The 24,158-nt window shown below is 36.6% G+C and overlaps 1 protein-coding gene across 2 annotated transcripts in view; it reads left to right on the forward strand.

Annotated features, from left to right (window-relative positions):
• Positions 1-3,039: 3,039 nt before the first annotated feature.
• The window catches only part of LOC131157977 (uncharacterized), a 30,162-nt gene continuing 9,043 nt past the window's right edge, over positions 3,040-24,158 (forward strand). The window contains exons 1-2 of one of the 2 annotated variants that reach the window (XM_058112463.1): positions 3,040-4,154; positions 5,539-5,621. In XM_058112463.1, coding sequence (XP_057968446.1) covers positions 3,194-4,154; positions 5,539-5,621 — 1,044 coding nt within the window. In that variant the 5' untranslated portion in view covers positions 3,040-3,193. Of the gene's footprint in view, positions 4,155-5,538; positions 5,626-24,158 lie in introns of both variants that reach the window. The other variant, XR_009137370.1, reaches the window with a different exon arrangement.

Consider the following 24,158-nt stretch of genomic DNA (forward strand, 5'->3'; position numbering starts at 1 on the left):
CGTCGTAGCGGCACGCCGACCTCTTCATAGTTCGCAGAACTTTGCACATAGTCGGCGACGACAAGTTCGATTTTCCAATTGCATATCCAATCTTCCCCTTCGGAGTTCGGACTTTCGCTTCCACCTTCCAAACTTCCCAGCTTGCAAACTTGCAGTACTCCTTCAGTCTCTCCGTCCTTTAGGTTTTGCAAAAACTGATTTTGAGAATTTATGGAATATTTCAATATTGCTTTCCCCAGTTAATCAACTATAGATAGCATTGGATCCTTAATGTTGCTTCTTCTAGAACCCATCATCCTACCATTTAAAGTTTACAGAAAAAGGAATTCTATCCATAGTCCTCTACAGCAAACTAAATATTTTCAGCAAAATCAAATTACTTATTGACCTTGTGTTTGAATTTTGAAAGCAAAGTCAACTCTACAACAAACTAATAGAAATGATTTTTGAAAATTATTAAGTTGAAATTTGAAAGCATATAAATTATACAATTATATTTTATTTTTTCGTAAGTAATTTTAATTTTATTCTATTAACCGAATTACCCAAAAATTCAGTTCGATCAGGTACATTTCAGTTAAATAAATCAATTCAGTCAATTTGATTTATAGGTTGGGTTTAACCGAAAAAATTTGGTTATTTCGATTAATTGGCCGAATTAGCTGAACTGACCGTTTGCACAGCCCTACTTGCAATGACTATGGGAGCCTACTGTGTTTGAACGAGTGGTGGAGGGCTTGCTCCTATTGTGTTTGAACAAAAGGGAATTATAAGGCTTAGTTGTGAAAAAAGGGTAAATTTTAAAATAATGGGATAGTATTATCGAAAATGGGTTGATTCTATGGAATGAAAAATAATTCTAGACAATTCCTCCAAATGATGGAATTAGTATTTTGTACAAAATCATTTTTCAATTGTAATTCAACAAATTAAATGCAAGAATGCAATTTCATTTCTAGCGTAATTTCACAAACCAAATTGGGGAGGGGGTTAGAATATCATTCAAAACTAGTTAATTAGATAAAAATTAATTTCTAATTTTTATTTTCATTTAGTAAATAATATATTTTTTAATGATCAAGAACGTCGAGATTAGGCGAGCCCTTCAGACCCCCCAAGCGGCACCAAAGTAGGGAAAGATTGACCGAACCCACAGTCAGCTTTCGAGTAAACAATGACTATGTTTTCAAGAATAATAGACTCAAACCCTCGATCATGTTATAAAATGCATTTGTTAATGTTATGAAATACATTTGTTTATGTTACTTTATTTTTTTTTTCAATTTATGTTATCAATTTCCATAAAGTTGAAAATAAAGTCTTATGATTTTTTGTTGTTGTAATAACATGACATTGTAATGTTTTAATGTTTTTAAAAAAGTTAATTTTATGGATTAAATTATTTATTTACATGATATTTTTAAATAAAATTATCATATGAATTTGAAATATATTTGAATAAAAATATTCACAAAATATAAATTTTTAAAAAAGTCACTCAAAAAACTATTTTTATCATTTTTAAATTATCATCGACAATAAGATTGTTCTTAAATAGACTTGACAAAATGGATAAAAATCCGTTAATCCGACCTGCATTCGATCCATTTTAACCGATTTATAATCAACCGCTTGTTAAATGAGTTGAATATGATTTTTCATTTTCATATCCGTCTCCTTAGCGGGTTGGGTCGGGTCTAGTTTATATTACGAATATTTGTCAACCTGCTTAAAATCCTATTACTAATTAACTTATAAAAGCCCGACTGTCCATTTGCCCAAGTGCCCTACCCAAAGCCCAATGCGGCAGTGCCCACATGACCCATAGTTCGTCAGTCCCACTCCCAGCCCCCACCCAACCTAGTCCCAAATCTCAAATCTCAGATTTCACGACACCTCACGAACATCTACTCCTCTCAAGCCATATGATTTCCAAACTCATAGTACCTCATCAATCATTTGCAACCATCTCCGATTCCGTCACTCCTCTACCAATTACCGGTAAATCTTCTCATCCTCTTCCTCATGTTTATTTATTTTTTTGTTGCTTGGTCGCATGTCAATTAGGAAATGCTTGTATATTTTTTCTCTATAATTGCTGCTACGTAAAATAAGACTATGCAAAGGAAAAGCTTACAATATTACCTCTTATCTTCTGTTGGGAGAAGGGAGGGTGAGTTAGCCCAAACACAAATTTTATATGCGAAAATTTCTTTTGTCTTTTGGTTTTATTTTTTTACATGCATTAGTAATTTAATTTGTGCAATAATCGCATGTAACAATTATTTTATATTGTTAAAATTTTCTACTTATTATTATTATTTTTTATTTTTTAAAAAATATTTTTAAAGGTTTATTTCATATTTTTTTAGAATTTTATAAATTAATAATATAGTTATTAAAACAAAAATGAAAAGAAAAATTGTAACTTGGTTAATCTTATATAGATTCATAATATTGGATTTGAATTTATGTATTTAAATAAAGTTAAATACAATTTCATACTGAAAAAGTTAATACTCGAATAAATTGTAAGTTGTCATATATAAATTAAATTATTATGACACAAAATAAATTATTAATAAAATTATATTTGAGAATGAGAGATTATTTGCCCATCCGTCATGAATTATTCGATCTTAAATTATCAAATTTGCCACTCAAACGAGTCTAATATGAATTTTGATTTATTCACCCGATAATCTGTCTTATTTGCCATGGATTGTCTGACCCAATTCGCTTTGTCAGGTCTATTCTTAAAGCATAAAAAATAAGTTTAAAAATTTAATTATTACATAATATAAGTATAATTATATTTATATAATATTTAAAATTTGTATTTATATATTTTTATTATGCTAATAACAGTTTAAATTATTTTTTAGTTTAAAGACAAAAAAAAGTATGAATTTAAATAGATTTTCAATTTGTTTAATTTTGAAAATATCAACTAAACATATTGTTAATTTTTTATTTTTAGTTTCTCATTTACAATTTTTTGTGTTTGATATTTAATTTTATAATTTTCGACATAAATACATCCCAAGCATAAAATGATTTAAACTCGAATTTGGTTTTCGGTTTCGAACAAGAAACCAACATTTGAGCCATTCGCACTGATTGCAGGCTGCAAACGACTTCCCTCTTTAATGTATTGGAGGCTAGGGTTTTGTAAAACCCCATCAGCTTGTCCATGGCATCCGTAGCTCTACACCTCAAACGCAAAGGCAGAACAACGCCTGGTCTAAACCCTGGTTTTGTCCACCCGAAGCAACCCAGCTTTGTTCATGTCTTCTCGTCCTCAAGCTCGGACTCTAATGACGACGACATTCCCACCTCTCAATCTTCTTTTCCTTTCTCGTCCTACTTTAGCGACGTTAAAGCAACTCTCAAGAAACAGCCGCAGCAACATCAAAACCCTTCACAAGCACCACCTCGCAAACCCCTTTCCTTTTCTCCCCCCAAAACCCCATTGAGGTCTGTTGCTCTTGAAGAAATTCGCAATAATTTGTCTCATTTCCGCCACCGATCCGTTCCTCCGGCGCCCGATAACACAGTGGCAGCCTCACAAGCGTCTTCATCGTCCCCGCAGATATCGTTTCAAGAAATGTATAAGAGGAATGTGGCTGGGAAGTCTGATGTGACAGGTCCGGCCGATAAGGGCGGGAGGCTATCATTTGAAGCGGTTATGGAGAGCGTGCGTCAGCTCCGGTCGACGTCAGTAGCAGTTGGGGCTGATAAGAGTAAGGGCACTGATCCGATGTCATTATCAGCGTTTAAGGATAGTCTGAAGTTGCGGCCGGTGTATCAGCAGTCCAGGGTGATTGGAGGGGGACCAGACAAGTTGCCTGCATCTGTTTTTGGGAAGGAATTGAAAGAGAAGGAGGCTGGGGCAGATGGGACCTCGAGGAGGACAGAGTTTGTGAGACCGTATAGCCTTGAGGAGTTGGGAATGAAGTTGAGGAAACTAAGGCCTGAGGCGAAGGGAGAGAATTGGTTTTCATTGGGGGAGTTGAATGATCGGGTTATGAGGTTGATGGAGATTGAGGATAAGGAGGCACAGTCATCGTTTGGAGGTGTCCATTATAAGGAATTGAGGGAAAGCTTGCTAAAGCTGCGGATGTCTGATAATGAGAATGTGAAGAAATCAAACAGTGAGTTGACCTTTTTCTATGAATTTATTGATGTTAAATTTGTGTATTATTTGGATTTTGATCACAGAAAGTTTTGATGCTTTTCTGAGAAAATAAATGTTATATATATATTTGGATTGATGGTCCATTTGTTTACTCACTAAATGTGTCTTAGGCAATAAATTTAGATGGTTATTGAAAAAAATAATATGAGGCCCATGTCGCAGATGAATTTGATGGACTTTGAGTTTTGTGGAAGCAAGTATTTTATATACATTGTCGGATACTTAAAAAAATAATTGAATGCTAGTTTAGGAAATAAAATGATAAAATCTTGAATCCTAGGTAGAGCTGACAAGTTAAAACTGAAAACTTTGCAGAGCTGTGTCTAATATCACTGCAAAAAGGGGCAAAGTTTGGTTTGTGGTATCTAACTTTATTAGTGGATTAGTAGTTTGATTTTATTAGTTCTTAATGGTTTCTAATATGCTTATTCTTCCTATGGAGCCTCACTTTTGTGCAGCTTCTGTCTGAGTGAGCTTTGCTTGCATCAGGAAAAACTTGTATGTTCCCTTGTAGCTGATTAGTGAGTCTGCACATTCTTTTCAATTTTCCTTGGTTTTACTACTATGAATTTGGTTTTCTTGTCATGGAGTGATATATAACTGCAACATTCTGGTTATTTGTTGTTAATGCTTGTTTTCCCAAACACCAAGTTTTATCTCTAGCGTTCTTGTCTGTTTCTGTTCTTTTGCTCATTTTTATGTAGTTGGTGTATGGGACTTGTATTCTACAGTAAATTAGCCATTTGGATCGTGTATGGAGTCTGGATGTATGCTTCTTTGGGAAGTTTGCACTGCCATGAACACACACTCACACAGAGATATAGAGTTAACAAAAATCATACCACAGCGGCTTCATTGATGCATAGATGTTTCTGAGATGCTAGGTTTTTAATCATTGATTTCAGACGTAGATAAAAAATTCTATGTATAGGGAGATATTTCTTGTGGATTTTAATTTTAATCTGTCCCGTTGGCGTTGCATATGGAATTATGGATTTCATGTTCCAAGTGGGATGCTCTCAAATTTTACTTGTACGTCATGATGCTGCCACACTCTATTCTGTTTGAGCCTGGATAGATTTGCTTGAAAGCATTTTAGTGTCTGGTTTGGATTTAATTTATTGCATTGGGGGTTGTGGTGTATAGACTATTTTGAATTGCTATAAACACACCTAAGCAGTGTCCTGCTATTGAAAAGTATTCTAATATGAATTTTGGATTCTTAAATTTTTTAGATTTAGTATGAATGGCATTTTCCATTTCTATGTTTGAATGGAAGTCAGAAGCTTCTATTCGATACCTTTATTTGTTTTGTTTATTGATCAGATCCATTGTTACAGTCCAGAGACTTGATGTCTTGGGTCAGCTAGGTGGGACTCCAGACTTCATGCTCGCACCTCCAAAGGAGCACTTGGTTGAAAAGGCAAGTAATGTCTTGTTCCCCTACTCCTTTCCTGTGGTTCTTTTAAACCCTTTCCATGATTGTTATTGTGAACAGATTTGTACAGTTTATGCAGCATGTATAAGAGTCCTCTGCAACTTCTTTATGTGGACACTCATCTCTACGTTATCCAACTTGCGAATTACTTATAATAGATATTTATAGTCTGGGTTCATATCCATGAAAACTGAGATAATCTTCATATGCTTATCAAGAAGAAAAAGGGGGGATTGTGACTTACAAATCAAACCCACTGTTTCTATCCCTTGGCACCTTAAAAGACGTGTTGCATTCTTTACATGTATTACTAATGTTTTTCCCGAATTCATTCAGATGTTTGGAGTAATTTGTTTTGGTCATGATGTGGTTTTATATAAATGTTAAGATGTTTTGTAATGGCTGAAGTTTATAATTATGCTTCAGAAAAATGAATTATTTGGCTGCATGAGTCAACTTAATGAAGTAAATATATGAAGATTTATATTTATTCCATTATGATAAATAGAAAAAAAGGAAGAAATAATAACAATGCAGATTGTGGAGGGTAGACATAATTTAGTATGTGGACTTTGTAGTGGGCAACGGGGAGTTGGTGTTCTTTTGGTATGACAAGTGGTGTGTGAGAATATTGTGAATTTGTAGAGAGAAGGATGGGAAGTTCAGGTGGAGGTTTGCTGTAGGTGGAAACTTTAAGGTGAACTTGTATTATTATTATTATTGATACTACTACTGCTATTATTACTACTATCATTATTATTGTTATTATTATAAGACATTTACAAGAAGGATATGGATCAATGTCAGTCACAGTTTGGTGGTTCAGGAGTTTTGGGCTTTGGGTGGGTGTGAATGCTTCTTCAGGGAGTACGGAAATTTCTTAGATTCATCCTCATCCCTCTCAATTTTTGGGATAGTGGAGGGAAATAATTAGGAGAACATTTGAGGGAGAGGAAACACCCCCGACAAAGCTCAAAGATAGATGGCTGAAGTGTTTTGGCTGCGTTTGTTTAAGGATTCGAAAACACGGGGTTGCATTATGCATTATTTGTGCTTCAAAATGCATTTGTTAAATGTATTCAGAAATGTTTCAAAAAATGAGAACAACCAAACTGTGTTTGGGTGAGCAAATTCAGGTTCATTTGAAATGTTGAAAACAATGACCATCTGTTTGGTTAATAAAATTCTGAAACAATCCCAGTGATTGTATTAATTCTCAATCAAGAAAATATGAAATAATAATAATAATTATCTAAAAAATAATAAGCAATAGTTTTTACAAGAAAAAAATTACCAATAATAACAGCTATTGTATACAATGCATGTCCATCCCAAACACCATTATCTTACACAAGATTTGTATTCAAGTGAATTACTTAATGATAATAATAATAAGGAAAAGTACAATGAATAGAAAGAAAATGGCCATGCAAATAAAAAAGCCTCCCCTCACCATAACAGTGTTATTCTTTAAAGTGTGTATATCTTCCGAAGTGTGTGTACCATACTGTCCTGTGTATGGCATTCGTGGTGCAGCTGGTGCTCCTTATCTGATTCGTCTTCAAATTCATAATTGTCCACCTAGATGAACCATGATTGGTGCTTTTTTACTCATGGGGTATTGAAAGGAGCAACAACCGTAGTTTGCTTTGTTTTAGCCATAAACATGTGCATTCATCCTGCACCACAACTACACAGAAGGGCCTTGAATGCCATATCTGTAATATTATGTCAATAGTTAAAAAATCAGCTCATATATGCTTGCAACAAAAGTAATTCAAATGTTAGATTAAAGGCACGTGCATGCATCCATAAATGAAAGTTCAACTAAAATTGGAAGAGTGTTAAATTTAGAAAAGAAGTTAGTAGAAAGAAAAATATTAAAGAAGCTTGTTTAAATTTTAGACTATGGGAGGCCATTATAATCTTCCCCCTGGAGTGTAATTCCTGTTGCATAGCCATTTGGTTTGAATTTTCTTGAGTTAAATCTGCCCCCACATGTGGCATCCCATTTGCCTCTTTGTCCTCTCCTTCCACTATCAACCACTACCTCTATATCATGTGAATGATATCGTCTCCATGGTAGGGGTGATAGAAATCCAGCCATGTTTGTGTTTTCCACATCCACAGTGTAGTAATTTCCTAATAAACATGGTTGGTCAACCTATGCAACTTTTATAATCAATATTTAAACAAATAAGCCTTAATTGTAATTATTGATTTTATCTTATAGAATCATCATAAATTTGTTATTTGGTTTTGTCACTGTATTTAGGGAAAACTCTTGAATCATTAGCATTTAGCAGTGCTCTCCCAACATGTTTGGACATGCGTTAACATCATGTCCCAAGTAGAGGCGCACGGCATTGTGGGTGATGATAACCTTCCATCAGCTATATGAGGTTTGTTTTGTTGCAAGGGCCTGTGCTGTCACATGTGTGCTAGACAAAATTCAATTATTAACCATTACCTTAAAATATGGAAAAAATCTTGGGTTGCTTCAGATTTCAGGTTGAACTTCATTCAAATTGTTTGGCTTGATGATTTTGCGGGCCCAAACACAAATACTTCTAAGTGCGGGATGGAATTGTCTATGAATGGTTTGCTTGAATGTTGGAAGTGGCATCCTTGTTGAGTTGGATACAATAAGTAGAAATATTGCAAGTGCCTCCTCAGTGCCCATGTCCATGTCACACTAATTATGCATTGTTGGACCTGTTTTGAACACAAGTAATTAAATAAATGCTTCTCCATCCACATATTCTAAAATGTGATGGCATTCCAAGAACTTTGGTTCGTATTTTCTCTACCAATAGTAGCTGAAATTTTTACATGTTATTTTTCCTACTTTGCATTGATAATATTATTCATCTCAGTGATGAGAGGCATCTCTTCCAACTGATTGTCTAATGAGTGGAACTAACTAGATGTGTTATCTAATGAATCATGGTTGTCCCCGTAAATCTCCTGTTTGAATATGAAAACTAGAAGTAGCTCATTGGCCAAGTCAGCCAACATTTCTTTTTGATAGAAAAATAACTTCATTAACAAGAGGAAAATTGGAAAGAATTTAAAAGAGGTGGAGGATAAGAGATCCTCCTAAAAAAACTAAGGAAAAAAAAAGATAATACAATAAAGCTTCCCTCCAATTCCTCTGAAGGTCTAACAGAAGTAATCCCGGAAAAATCCAAAAAATGAGCAAGGAAAACCACTCTATCCCATTGTAAACGAGATGGGTTTTCTTTGCTATTAAAAATCCTTGCTTTCTGTTCTGTTTGAAGAGCCCAAAATATAGCAAAGGTATGCATCTCCAAAGAACCATCCCTTCCTTTCTTCTCCTGAAGCCTCTATAATGCTCTTTTCAGAAGGTTTCAACTGTTTGTGGGAAGACCACAACTCACCAAAGACTGAAAACAACATAAACCAGATCCCCTTAGCCATCCGGCAATGAAGGAAAAAATAATCGATAGTCTCATTGAGTCATGGCACATGAAACAAATATCTGGACTTATAGCTCTGTGAGGCCTCCTCTTCTCTAGAAAATAGATTTAGCCAGTAAAGGACCAAAATCCACATGAAATACCTTATTTTGAAAGGAACCTTTGCCTTCCAAATAATATGATTCGAAGGGCAAGGACTCGAGGATTTCATAAGTTGAGAGAAAATAGATTTAGTGGAAAAAGAACTAGAGGTATCCCCTAATCAAATACTCAAGTTGTCTATCACCATGGAGGAAAAACAACCCAACACTCTCAATAAATTGGTTAAATCATCAACTTTTCTCTCATTTAGATCACCGAAGAAGTGAAAATTTTTAGAGAGAGAGTGAGCCCCCCCCCCCTCTCTCTCTCTCTCCAAAGTGTAGTAATCAATAATTGGAGAATTATGTGACATGGACAATCTAGAAAGACGAGGGATTAAAGACTCTAGCAGAACCTCACCCATCTAGGTATCTTCCCAAAAAACAAATTTTATTTCCATTACCAACTTGGAAATGAGTAAGAGGATAGAATAAGTGGGCTATCTAAGAAATGAATTTTCAAGGTCTTACATGAGAAACACAGCCACTGGCTCTAGTATCCCACCCACTTTGATGCATACCATATTTAGTTCTAATTACCATGTGCCAATGGGAGTCAACCTCCAAGAGAAACCTCCAAAGCCATTTTCCAACTAGCGAGATGTTTTTAGACGCTACATTTCGAAGACCGAAGCCCCCTTCTGACTTAGGTCTCCTAATCCTAACCTATGTAACTAGATGATCTCTCTTGCCTTCCCCAACTCCTGACCATAAAATGTCCCTCATAATCTTCTCCCAGAACTTTTCCACATATTATAACTTGAAAAGTATATCCATTCATCATGACCAATGAAAACAATCCCATAACATATAAAGCATCTTAATAGAAAGAAAATCTGAAGACATAATCATAAATGGACACCAAAGACATTATAAAGAAAAACCACTATAAATAAAAGCATCCATCAAGAACCATTTGGAGGGATGCTAGCCCCAATCTCTTAGCATTGGACGTCTCAAGAAAACTATGCGCCATTTGATAACCATAAACTTATCCAATGCACAGTCGTGCATGGTGAGTCAATGCCCCTTCAATGACATGCACATCCATGTATTCGTCAATCGAGCACAGGCCTGAAGGTGCTGAACAACCTTTTTGTTACAGGCTGAACACTTCACATCGTGTGAAGGGTTTTGCAGGACTAGTTATAGGCTTACAGCACACATGCTTAACCAGTTAGCTGATAGTAAACTGCGGATTCACTCTATGAACAAGTTCACAATCATTGAATGCAAATTACATAGGAGCAAACATGTATGAAAGTGAAACACGAATCAAGCAGTAAATCATGAAGCAACGCCATTCATATTATTATGCCTTAGTGGGCAACTTGTGTTAAGTGTGGGAGGCAAGTAGGCTAAACACATTTACCAAAGCTAGTGAGCTAGTGAGTTATACAGCCCTCGGGCATAAGCCCAGGTGGTATGGAGGTTCACTAGACGGCCTTGGACAAAAGTGAAGTCTGGGGTTCAAACCCCGCTGCCTACAATGCACGTCTGCGATTTACCTCCTACGTGTTGGCTGAGGGCACAACTGGCGTAGGTGTGGGATTAGTCTGACACGTAAGCCCAAGAAACCCAGCGTATCCAAAAAAAAAAAAGCTAGTGAGTTATACAATGATTGGTAAACAATCACCCTCCTTGAAGTAGCCTTGTATGCTAGTCTCAATCTAGCACTAGGAATCATCAATGTGATCAAGCAGTCATACGTCCCCTTTCCTTCAAGGCATTACTCTGCTTTAAGAATAAAGCCTACGCTAGTATTTACACGAAAATTATCCATCCGATGTGCACAAAAAAGGCTGTCACAGGCAAGTATATGGCTCTAAACAACTTTGGCTCATGAAATTCTCTCCCATTACTGCAGTTGAGGTTCTTGTAAACTTTGAAGCTAAAGTGCTCGTCAACTTTGTCTATGAACAATTGCACATCTAGAGCTGATTTCTTCCTATATGAGGTCCTTCCACTTCACTATGAACTCGTGTCGTTGTACCCTTGTTGTTGTGAATTCTTTGTTTATAAGGATCCCTTCAACTTCTTGTGAGGTCCTTAGTGGCGTTCTCCTTCATGAATCATTGTTGTCAATGAATGACCTGAGAAAATTGGCATGAAACATAGGGTGCTCCTTCATCCAATTCGGAGGATCAACCTTGTAAGAGGCCTTCCTGACTTAGGCCAAGATGGGGGGCGGGTTCTTCATGTTTGCAAAGTAATCTCCCATTTAAACTTTATAGTGACTTGATTTATTCTAGATGTTGCTTACTAAGCACTAAGTCCCCCCCATTGAATTGCAATGGCCATCTTCCCCTTGGTTTGCCCATTTCATTTTCTTAGAAACTTTCTCCTTGTAGGCTTGGGTAGTTTCTGGGTTTTATCCCCATTTTTTGATGAGGATGTACATTATTGGCCCCTTTTCTCTTTTCAACTCATCTAGTAACAATGGCTACTAGCTTGACACAAGTTGGAAAAAACTCTTGTTGTTTGTTGAGAATTTTTGGGCGTTGAAATAGAATTTAAGTTCTTTGTGAATCTTGTGCCTTGGATACTAGTGATGTCTTAAGGAATGCCCTAAGACTTTACGATATGCTTGATGAACAATTGTGCTCTCTATAGCAGTGATTTGATGTTGGTATAAAAGTACAATACTTCAAAAAAAGCTTGTCTATGACAAGTATGGACCCGTCTTCTCAATTTTGGGTAGAGACTGGTTATGAAATCAAGTGAGACTCCCCTAAAATCTTGTTGACACTTGAGAGGCTCCAACGATTGTGTAGTCTTCTTTTGCTCGACGATGTCTTGCTGGAAAGTGAGACGTGTCCTAATATACTCAAGCCACCTCATCTTACATGTGTGGCCAAGAGTACCTATGCTTCAAATGATGCCAAAATATGGTGCCACCTACTACATGGTGTTATCACACTCCCACAATGTCTTCTTCAGATGACTAGTTGGAGGATCAAATAGTTGGTTATGAGTAAACCATCTTCTAACCAAAATTGGTGCGTTTTGCTTTCTTCCACAAACTTCACGAGCTTATAGGCAACTAGATCTTTTGACAAGGTTCTCCTTAATGCGCACCTGCATGCAATTTATTTTTTGTTAAGTGAGTTATCAATTGCAAGGTTGTAAGCTCAACCTTTCTACTTAGTGCATTTGTGTCTTGGTTCATCTGCTTTGCTTGTGCTCGAAGAGATCAAATTTTGTTAGAAATTTTTGCCAATGCATATTTGCTCAGCTTCACTAAGCTTATGGCTCTTGTATGTGATAGGATGCCCTTCCTATTACTGACTCCATGAGGACATAGTCTAATGCATTTGTTTGTACCTAAAAGGGCTTCATCATGGCTTCCTTCAAGTTGTCAAAGGCTCTCTAACTTGTGTCCACTTCCCTCCATGGCCCTTCTTTAGAAATTCAAGTAATGAGATGGTCCTCCTTGACCACCCCTCAACAAACTTGCGGTAGTAGTTGGCGAGTCCAACTTTTTTTGGGGGTTTCACCCTTGTGTACAACTCAATCTCATGCTTTGCAGCTCATTGTGGAGGCAAATTGTGCTGTGGCTTCAACTTGATACTTATTCAACGTGTCTTGGATGGGAGTGGGTAACAGTTCTTGTTCTATGTGTCTTCATTCACTACCAATGGGGTGAGCTATATATAGGTCCACCCTTTCTCAATTTCTTCTTGGCTTGTAAGAGAGGAACTTCTTGTTGTTTTTTTTTTTCATCACAACGTGAACAATGCAATGGTCATCATCTGCTAAGCAAAGAGAACCATTGAATTGGAGAGTGCCTTAATTCTGCCAATTTATTTATGATTGTTAATGGTCAACCTAGGGACTGGTTCAAATTTCGAGGGGGTTGAGACAAGGGGATTTATTATCCCCTTTTTTCTTCACTTTGGTTGTGGTTGTCTTGAGTAGGTTGGTGTCCCATGCTTTGTATCTGGGTGCTATTACTGGTCCTTCTATAGGTAGGGAGGATGTGGAGGTACCTCATCTTTATTTCGTGGATTATGCCATTTTTTCCTTTGAGAACGATGTTAAATTTCCTTAGATTCCTGGGTTGCTTAGAATTTTCTCAAAATTTTGGGTTTAAAAATCAATTTATCTAAGATTGGTTTAACGGGAATCAATTTATGAAGTAGTGAATAGTGTTTTAGCGACTTTTATATCTTTAGCAGGTTTTGAATCCTTTTCTTGGCCATTATCATATCTTAGTGTTCCTCTAGAGGGGGTAATCCTACGTATGAAGTGGGTTTGGGACTTGGTAATGTGTTTTCTAGAAACATATCTTTAATTGGGAAATGTTTATGGAGGATTTCTTTAGAACCTAATTCCTTATGGAATAAAATAATACATAGTAAATATGATTTGCATAGGAATGGGTGGGATTCCCAAGGAAGTGGCAATGTTATTCATGCAAGTCCTTGGAATTTTATTTCACAGGTAGCTTGTCTTTTTCCATTCCCTAGTTCCAAGGCAGGGATTGGGGATAACATTTGTTTCTGGGCAGGTATTTGGTTTGGTGAGTCTTTGTTGAAAGCTTGAAGCTGTTGGGCCCTTGTTTGTTTTTAGACTTTTCCTCAATCCATGAGGCACCGATTTTAGCTTTTTATTTTAATGAAGGTGGCTCTTTTTCTCGGGATTTTCATTTTTTTTGGAGTCTCAATGAAGGTGAGGTTGATAAGTTAACTCATTTGTTGAGTGTGTTGGATTATTTCTTGCCAAATATGTGGGGGAACACAAGGCTTTGGATTGGGGACACTTTGGGGTCAGTCTTTATATTTTATTTTTTCTCTAATCTTACTAAATCCACAAATCCTAGCCCTTTCCTTTTAAACAAAGTTGTTTGGAAAACAAAGGTTCCATTTAAAGTTTGGGCTTTCATTTGTACTCTTATACTCAATAAGATCAATATGAATGATGTGTTACAGATCAGGAGGCCCTACAAAGCAGTGAAAGCACTTAGTCCAGACATCTGCATGCTGTGCAGTGGTTCAAATGATAATTCTAGTCATTTATATCTTCATGGTAAGGTGGCAAGACACATGAACAATCTGTTTTCTTTTTTCAGAGAGGATTGGGTGGCTCTGAAATCTATTTTTAACCTTTTGAAGTTAAAGTTTTGGGGCTTTGGGAAGAGCAAAATAGGAATGGATTTTTGAGCCGGTGCAGTTTTTACAGTTTCTGTGGGTGCTATGGATTGAAAGGAATGCTAGAATTTTCAGAGATAAGATGACTCCTACTTTATTTTGGGAGGTAGTTATTTTTATGCCTCATTTTTTGGGCACAATTGTTTTGGGTTTTTTAAGGGTCTATCGCTGTCTCATGCCCAAAGAGATTGGAATGCAGCTTTAATGTAATTGGGTTTTTTTTTTTTTTGTTAGTTCTTTGTTCTACCAAGAGGATTTCTTACCCTCCATTCATTGTAAATATTCTTTTCATTAATAGATTCTTTTTGTTATCTTAAAAAAAAAAAAGAACCACTGAATTGCATAGGAAGTGCCCTAGTCTCCTGTAAGAATTTCGTTCCAAGCATCACTTGAAAATCATGATATTGAAAGTTGCATGTCTTGCTTATTGACCAAACTTCATAGTCACATGCTTGGCTACTACAAGTGTGGGTAGGGTTGCAAAGTTAATTGCTTTCATGCACCTTGGCCCTTATCTAGCTTCAAGCCAGGTCTCTACGCTTCACCTTGTGAGACATTACCCTGTAACTTGGGCAACCTTGGGTTCTTTCTTTTTCCTACCCAGTATTTTGAGTAACCATATTGTAACCATTTTTGCTCCTCATTCTCTTGTTGTTGTGACCCCTTTGCAATGGAAGATTGCAAGGGATTGAATGATGATTTGTTAGGTAATCAACAACTCTATGATGGCCTCGAGACATGGATGCTTCCTTTGATGATGATACGTTGGTGTCGACTTCCCCACTTTGGTTTGAGATTCTTGAAAGACTTTATGCTATTTCCATCTGATGAACCGCTTTTTCTAGGCATGGGGAAATTCTCTCCAGCATCGTCGGCTAAGCGTTTTGTAGCTTGTGGCGTAGGCAAGCCTTCAACTCTTTGTCAATAAAGTTCAACCTTTGCCCACGCTTTCAAACATTCAGAACAACTTGTTAATTACATGTCTTGAATATCCGACATCAAAGTAGATAACTATTTAACATATTCTCTCTCTTTTTTGCTGTGCTTAAGAGTTCTCAGTTTGCGTTGAGCATTGTACTCAACATTCTCAGGAAGAATTGGGCTATTGAAATCTGATCATACTTGGTACACCACCACAAATTGGCATCCCAGTTAAGTATGTTGTAGCCATGGATACTTTCTCCTCCTCCGAGTCGCCTCTAGTCTCATGAAGGTATTGTTTCGTATCAAAGTTCTCCAACTCTTAACATCACGAGTACCATCCCTTAGTTTTGGTAGCCTTGCTCCCCATAATCTACCTGTAGAATTGAGATTCTCGAGAGCATGAACCATCAGGTTCATCTTGGCGTTAGGCTTACCCATTTGACATTGTAGTGCTTCTTTTATACCACAGAAAATTTCAGACAATTCTTTTAGAACCTCTGTCACTATTTTTAGGATCCCTCTCCTCCACCACCCCCCCCCCCCCCCCCGCGGCCCCCTCTGATACATCACCGCATCCATAAGTTGGGCCAACTTATGGCCATATGAATGATGGGTGACTTGTGCTTCTAAAGTCTCCTGTATTAGTGCACAGCATGGTTCTCTTATCAATACTACACACAATCACACAGTCCAAAGGCAACCACATCAAGAAGTAATTAACAGATATTGTGATATCAAGTCACGAGTCAGACACTGCACATCGTCTAAAGGGCTGGGTGACACTAGTTGCTGTATACAAGCTTAACTGTTCTGCCAAAACTAAACTGCAGATTCATCAAATGAACAAGTTCACAGCCATCGAATGCATATTACCTGGAAGATGTAGGCAAGCATGAAAGTAAGCACAAGTCTAGTGGTAAACCTTAAAGTAGCACAAGTTGTATTTTACACCTCTGCAGTCATTGTGTATTTAGTGAGACAGACAAGTAGGCTAAACATGTTTGCTAAAGCTGGTGAATTATACACTTTTACAAGATGTTTCTCCCCCTTAAAGAGCTGTTGTGCTAATCTTTCTTCGGCAACGGGAAACATTGTGACTGATGAGTCCATACTCTCCTTTTCATTTAAGGAACAACTCCACTTAAATAATAAAATCTGTAAAAGTATCTGCATGATGTTTATCGATCCAATTTGCACAAGACAAGTGCTCACAACATGGTTTAAATAGTGGTAGCTGGTAGCATACACGGTAACGGAGACTCATGTGGATTGGTTTGTTTGAATGCTTTGAGCTGTTAATCCTTGGAAAAATTATACTTTGGTTCAACTTACTAATATTGTTTAGTAAGGGGAAGACATTTTACTTTTGTTTTAAGCTGCTGTTGACATATCCACTTGTGTGTGTGTGTGTGCGTGCATAAATTTCCTTTCTTCATTAATCATAGGTGTGGTAACTAATTATTATAAAAACATTATACTCTCCATTGTTCTGTTAGGCACAAAGGACATACAAATAATACCATAAATTAAACAAGTTTTTATTTTATTTATTTGTTAAAGTAATAAAAACCTAAAAAATTTAGACTGTTATATTGTATAACTATAAATATAATCATAAAATTTATCATTTGTCATTAAATAAATAAAGTAACAACTTGAACACACCAAAAAACTAGAAAAGAATAGAATGTTGAAGTTGAAAAATTTAGATAAAGAAATATCATGACTAATATTATCAGAAGAAATATTTTTTTAACGAAATAATGAGTAGATACAAGGGGGAAGAAGTGGGAAAAATGAAATCTGAGTAGAACATATTTGCGGTAAGTTCTGTGTAGCTGCCGTAGAATATAAGGATAAAACAAGGGAGGGGCTGCTCAGATGTTTTGGGCATGTGCACCGTGCCAACAAAGGCCAAATATTGCACTAGTGAGTAAGTTGGTTACTGTGAGGAGGGGTAGGGGTAGACATTAAACAACTTGGAATGATATTAAGGTTTTAATAGCCTGAATGTTTCGAGGAAATTACCCATGATCGCATGAATTGGTGGAAAATGATTCATGTAGCTGACCCGACCTAGAGGGACTTAAGGTTTGGTTTTTTGGTGTTGTAACAATCCTGTAGTAGTTTCGTAACAGCCATAGCAGTGGTTATGTTTCTGTAGCTTTCTGTAACATCCACAACCACTATAATTTTTCTTCCCCCTAATTTTAGTGGTACGAATGGTGCTGGGAACCCAAAAAACAGTGTTAAATAGTGGCCATGACGTCTATTTAATTTTAAAACCATAGGTTACAGGCAAGCATGAGGCCCCGAGCAAGTTTGGCTTGTGATAATTTTGACCCTTGCTTACAAACACCCAGTCGTCTGCTTGGAGAAGTCAGTCTTCGCAATAAGTTGAGAGGTGCATGCTTCTAAATGTTGGACCATTGCAGATGAACCATAGCCCCTCTTTACCCTTCGATCTCAATAGGTGCAGTAAGAGCCTTGCAATGCCCATGATCTTCTTTTGCTTTCTCATGCACTTCTTCATTGCCCACAGCTTCATCATCTAAGGTCTCTGCATGTACTCCTAAGAAATTTGCCTGTCAATCTTGCTCCTCATGAGTTTTAGGGGGCATTTGGATGGATGCATACTCCATCTGCCTAGCAGTGGATGTGTGGCCTCCCCAATCAGCGTATAGTGCTCACAGCCTCGCACCCTCTCTTGCGGAAGACCTTGGCATAAAGACATTTCTGCAAGGCATATGTTTTCAATAATTAATTGGTAAATCGACATTAATTCTTTGAAAAAATGTTCAGGTGTGTGCTATACCTTTTGTAACACATCCTCTGCAGCAGCAACAGTATTTGTTGCTGGGTTCCAACTAAAACCAGTCCATGAAAAGAGGTTTGAGAACTCATAATTCGTTTTTTTTATTTATTATTTATTCTGAAGCCATTGTATTTGGATGTCAACTTGGAAACTGTATGCTGCTTCCCGGTGCTTGCGAGTAACTGGCTGACTTATGTGGCCCCAGCCTCTTTTACGTAGTTTATTCATCTCCATCTACCCCCTTTGAATGTGTTTATGTAAGAGATGGGTGAACAAAGTCTCTTCCTTTGGGGACCATTGTGTGACATCATCCTGCTCTTTCATGGGTAGCCATCTAATTAACAGTCTCTAAAACAACACTGGTAAACAGACAACCTTAAAACAAAATAGAACAGGCCCTAATGGGCTCTTCGATTCCCGAAAACAGCCAATACAGCATAGTATTTTGCTAACATAGGGAAGAAATGATTAGGGGACAATTAGCCAAAATAATTCAATAGAATCTGATTTAACATGAAACAAAGCTTAAGTGGTCATAATTACATTCTGTTCTCAGTGGATCTGGCAATAACTAGCTGATAATAAAGTTTGGAAGAATGTATGTATGACTATAATACCATTTTTCATAACCACACAATGAGTAAACAGAATTGAGTAAATGGATGGTTCCAGACTCCCAGTGGAGTCTGAGTGACTCTGATTTTCAGAAATAATTATCTGAGTCATTTTTTTTTTGAATGGCCTTTTCAAATGGAAATATAGGCAGAGAAAACAAACATGTTTTTTGGAACTGGGCCTACCATCTTCACTGAATCTCAACTACAGATAAACTACAAAGCAGAAGTATTGCTGGAAATCTTAGGTGCTGTTAGGTATCATTTCTGTATTCTTTTCTATATAGTGAAGAAATATATTATGATAACATGTTTTGTTTATGCTGTAAGTTTTCTGTTTCTGTTAATCTATTGTCGGTTTTCTGCTGTTTCTGAAAGAAAAAACTGAAAACCAGAATTTGCGGTTAAGTTGTTTTGGCAACTGGTTGCTGCAAGAATACTTTAATATCCAAAATTAAATTTTATGAATTAAATCATCCATATTATACATTATTTTCAATTAAAATTGAATAAATACCATGTGAATTGAAATGAAATTAAAATAAAAATGTCCATAAATATACTGAAGATTTGGAAGAAAAAGTCATCTAAGAGTTAATTTTCCTATTTTTCTTTGTTTGGTACAATAATATTGTTTTTTTAACACTAAAATTGAGTTTTTTGAAACATAATAATTAAGTAAATTAATTATAATGATTTCTATTTTTCTTATAATATTTTTTGATTTGTATTTTTGTTATTTTAATAATACTTTTTAATTGTTATTTTAAGGGTACAAATGAACATTTGTTCATTCAACTTTTTAATTTTGTTTTAGTTTTTAGCAGTGTTTTAAAAGGCGAAGGCGTAAGGCGAGGCGAGGCCTAAGCCTCAAGGCATTGAGGCGTAAGCATTTTGGGAATGTATTTTTTAATATAATTAATAAATAAACAAAATTTATATATAGTATAAAAATGAGAAAAATGTTAGAATAATGGAGGAAAAAAATAAAAACGTAATTCTTAATTATCATATGCCAATTTTAGCTAACAAACTCAATCAATGCATGTTAAAAATAAGCCATAAGTTTACAAAAAGAAGGGAAAAAGCCAAAATACAGCATCACAATGTCTCATCATCCAAGATTCTAATTTTTAAGAATCTACATCCCAAATCAACAAAGTTAAGAGGGAACTATCAAGATCTTCATCAACATCCTCATCTTCATCATAATTATCTATAGTAGGAGTTCTTCCACTCATAAATTTCTCTCCCACTTCAACATCGTTGTCTTCCTCAATTGTGTCCAATGTTCGCCTCTTGCCTTTGTCTTGAGTGCCTACATATTCAATAAAGCTATAGGTTAGGAGTGAGGAGAAATGGAGAATTATAAATTAGTAGATTCAAAAATGACTATTGATATGTATGTACTCAAGTTCTCACAATAATCACTAATCTTCCTTTTGCTAGGACGATTAGAATGCGAGCTACTAGAAGCTTTAGTTGCTTGAGCATCATCTCCTTCAAGAGGTACCATGGGCAAAGCTCTAATAGCATCAACATCTAGGACATTTTCTTCATCAACCCAAGAAGTATCTTTTGAGAGGATAGGTTCTTCTCTGTGATCCATTCATCATCTGAAGCTACTTCTGGCACCAATATTAGATCATAATTTTGTCTTCTTATTATAGCTCTCTCCCTCAGTTTGGTGTTGTACTTGACGTAAACTAGAGCATTCAATCTCTTGTACTCTAATCTATTCCTCTTTTTCGTATGAATCTACAATTGAGTTTAAGCCATTTAAATTTTTAGATATTAGAAGATATTTTAATATTTGAGTGAAACCATAATAAAATGGCATTTGTAAGAAGTAAGAACTAAGAACCTGGTCAAATGTGCTCCAATTCCTCTTACATCCACTAGCACTACATGTCAGGCTAAGAACACGAATTGCAGAGTTCATCAATTCTGGGGTCTTTGTCCCAAAATGTTTCCACCAATTAGCTACAAAATTAAAAGGAACATGTTTAAGTTCCAAGTTATAAGAAGAAACAAGGATAGAGTACTACTTATTAACTAATTTTTACTGAAATATTATTTTTACTTGGGCTTCTCAACATTCTGGAGTCAACAGCCACTTGGGTCCCAAAATCCCCTTGTGCATTATCAAACAAATCCAATTGGATGTCTGCAGCTAGCCTCTCCTCAAATGTCAACATTCTTTCCATGCATTCAAATAGTCCTTTCTTCACTTCTTCACAATCAGAGAAGTTTTCCTTATAATGCAATTGGGGATTTAAATAATATCCTGCCGCATGTAAAGGGTGATGAAGTTGTGGAGCCCTCTATCATCTATTTTTCTCCAAATGGGTCCATACTACTACTCATTTCTATAAAAAATTGCTGCAATTTTTTCCTTCACTGAATCCATCATCTCATAGAGAAACCCCATGGCTGGTCTTTCCTCAGAATCAACTTCCCTTAGAACACACACAAGAGGGACAACACTTTTGATAACATACTCCACGTGAGGCCAAAAATGTTGGTTAAATAAAACTATTGAGCGACTCCTTATACCTTCATGCATTTTTGCATATGTAGAAGTGCACCACATCTCCGAAGAGAACATAGATTGAAGACCTTGCTTTTGTTTGTAAATGCTCTAAAGTGTCAAAAATGCAGTAGCAAAGTGCGTCACTGCAGGGCGAATGAGTTCTTTGTTGTTGGTGAAATGCTTCCTCATCATTGCAAGTACATAGGAATGATTATAAATAAATTTCACAACTTGCTTAGCCTTTAGGATTGTGCTTGCATGGATCTTCAATTTTGCAATATCCTCCAACATGAGATCCAAACAATGTGCAACACATGGAGTCCAATAGAGCTTCTCCCTCTTTTCCATAAGCTTTTTTCCACCATTTATCATGTTCTTTGCATTATCAGTTATCACCTGCACAACATTCTCCTCACCAAGTTCCTCAACGACCTCATCCAACATCAAATCACCATTTATTATAGAATCATAAGCATCAATGGTTTTTAAAACCATCTACCAGCAAGACTATTCACAAGGAAATTAATCAATACCCTTGAACACTCATTAGCACATCCATCAACCATGATAGAACATCCATATTCCTTCCAAGCTTTTTTGTAGTCTTTCAACATGCCATCGTTGTCTTTCACTTCATCTTTAATCCATCATAACATGCCAATATACGTCATCCATCAAATTAAATGGTAAAACTTTGTTGAACACACAATGGCCAACTTTCCTACTCACTTCATTTCTTTCTTTCTTCTTCCATTTTGAGTTTAGAGTGGATTGTTTGTTCTGTGAAAATGAAAACTTATCCATTGGACCTCTAGCCCTAAGAGTATGGCCACTCCCACTACTTTGCTGCTCAAAATCTCCAACATTAGACCTAGCACTCTGACTCCCTCCTCCTGGACCTTGCCCAATCTCTTCAAGAAGTTCATTTCTTTTACCCTTCTCTTCTCGGAATTTTCAAGAGCAATCTTGCACTCATCACTCACGTTTTGAGGGGCTTTTGGGCAAGGTTTCATTCCCTTGTACCAGCCAAATGATGTTTAAACCTTGTGACAGTCCCACTGCAACGTTGATCACAAAATTTGCATCTAAAATATTTTTCTCCATCAACTTCTTTTATGTATTTCCAAACAAAATCTTTTTTCTACCCCTTGGAATCAGCTTTAGACATATTTTAGCAGGTGCAGCAAGATTTAAGCAATTAAAATCTGAAACAAAAACCTCAGAGACAAGAGAGGAGAACCTTAGACCCGTCGGACAGAGACTTCGAAAGAGAGAGCAGAGACTTCCAAAGAGATTAGATGCTTCGAGAGAGAGAGAGCAGAGGCTTCAGGAGAGAGAAGAAGCTTCATTGAGCTTTGTCGAGGCTGTGAAAGAGAGAGCAGAGGTTTCGTCGAGCTTCGTCGAGGCTTCGAAAGAGAGAGCAGAGGTTTTGTTGAGGCTTCGAGAGAGAGCAGAGGCTTCGTGGAGCTTCATCGAGGCTTCGAAGAGAGAGCAAATGCTTCGTCAGGCTTCGTTGACAGAACAGAGGAGAAGAAGCTTCGCGGGAGAGAGAGGGAGGATAGGGTTTCAGTGTGTTCTGGGTTTTGGACTTATAAAATTGTGTTTTAACCCAGGAATACCGAGAGGCATATGCCTTGCATCGGAGGTGTAAAAAGGCGAGGTTTTTTGGCTGAGGCGTACGCTTTTTGGGCTGAGGCGTACGCTTTTATGGAGTTACGCCTTTATACATACACCTTGGTGTGTTTTTGGCCTAAAACGCCTCAAGGCACGCCTCAAAAACACCTTTTGAAACACTGGTTTTTAAAACATTAACCAAATCAGGTTGCTGGTTTTGGATTTTTAGTTTTTGCTTCTGATTTTTATTTTAGTTCTTTTTTTTTTTTCTTGTTTTCATAATTTTTCTCAGTGATATCAAACAGCCCTTAAATCTCAACCTCATGTAGACTAAGAGACAGGCAGCTGATGGCGGTGGGTTTGTCAGTCACTTGACCATTTCTCCATTAACTAAAATGCACGATTCTCTGATTAGCATACACCATATTGTCTCCTCTTAACGTCAACAAAAACTCAATAGGAATATATTTTCATTATCTTTTGAATCACTGCTATTATTGCCTTACATAGGATTAAAAATATATTTTAGAAGTAAACATTGTCTTTGCAGTAAAAAATTGGACACTTAGTTGTAGTTTACTGCAATATTAGGAGTCTTTGTCCTTGTGCGTGAATATATGTTTTTGTATTAGTTTACTTCATTTTGGTAAATAATAATGCTTGCTTGACTAAAGACTGGCTTCATGACATTCCCAGCCTGGCTATGGCAGTGACAAACGCTTCTATATATATGGCTATGGCAGTGAAATTTTCAGGTCTAGGTGCAAATCCAAAACAAATCACAAATTGGAATGTCAATATTTATTCAAAAATTAAAGTGAAACGAATGAAAATGGCTTTAGAATCAAAATGAAGAATGGAGAAAGGACAAACAATCCTTAGGTCTGTGGCTATGGCAGACGAAAAGATGTACATGCCCAGTAAAAATCCTCATAGACGTCAAACACAGCCCTAGATCTCTGTATGCTGTGTGAAGAACACTGATCTAGGGCTCAAATTGGTTGTCTTATTACCACCCAAAAAAATAAGAGAAAATGAAGGAGAGGAAGAGCAACTCATTGATTTCATAGTCAAAGCAGTGTGAGTTGGAATGAACAGGAGAGGGAGAGGGACAGTCTCTGGGCAATCGAGGTGCTGATTGAAAAGGGGGCATAGAAGGTGATGTGGGGTTTTTAAACCCCCATGCTCCATGTTTTCACTATATCTGGAAATTTCTATCTGAAAACATGGAAGCACCTCAAAGTTGGTTCCTAAAACCTTGTAGTTTTTGGGGAGTGTGTTGTATACGTTTC

The sequence above is a fragment of the Malania oleifera genome, chromosome 6, assembly GCF_029873635.1.
Source record: "Malania oleifera isolate guangnan ecotype guangnan chromosome 6, ASM2987363v1, whole genome shotgun sequence".
Taxonomy (NCBI): domain Eukaryota; kingdom Viridiplantae; phylum Streptophyta; class Magnoliopsida; order Santalales; family Ximeniaceae; genus Malania; species Malania oleifera.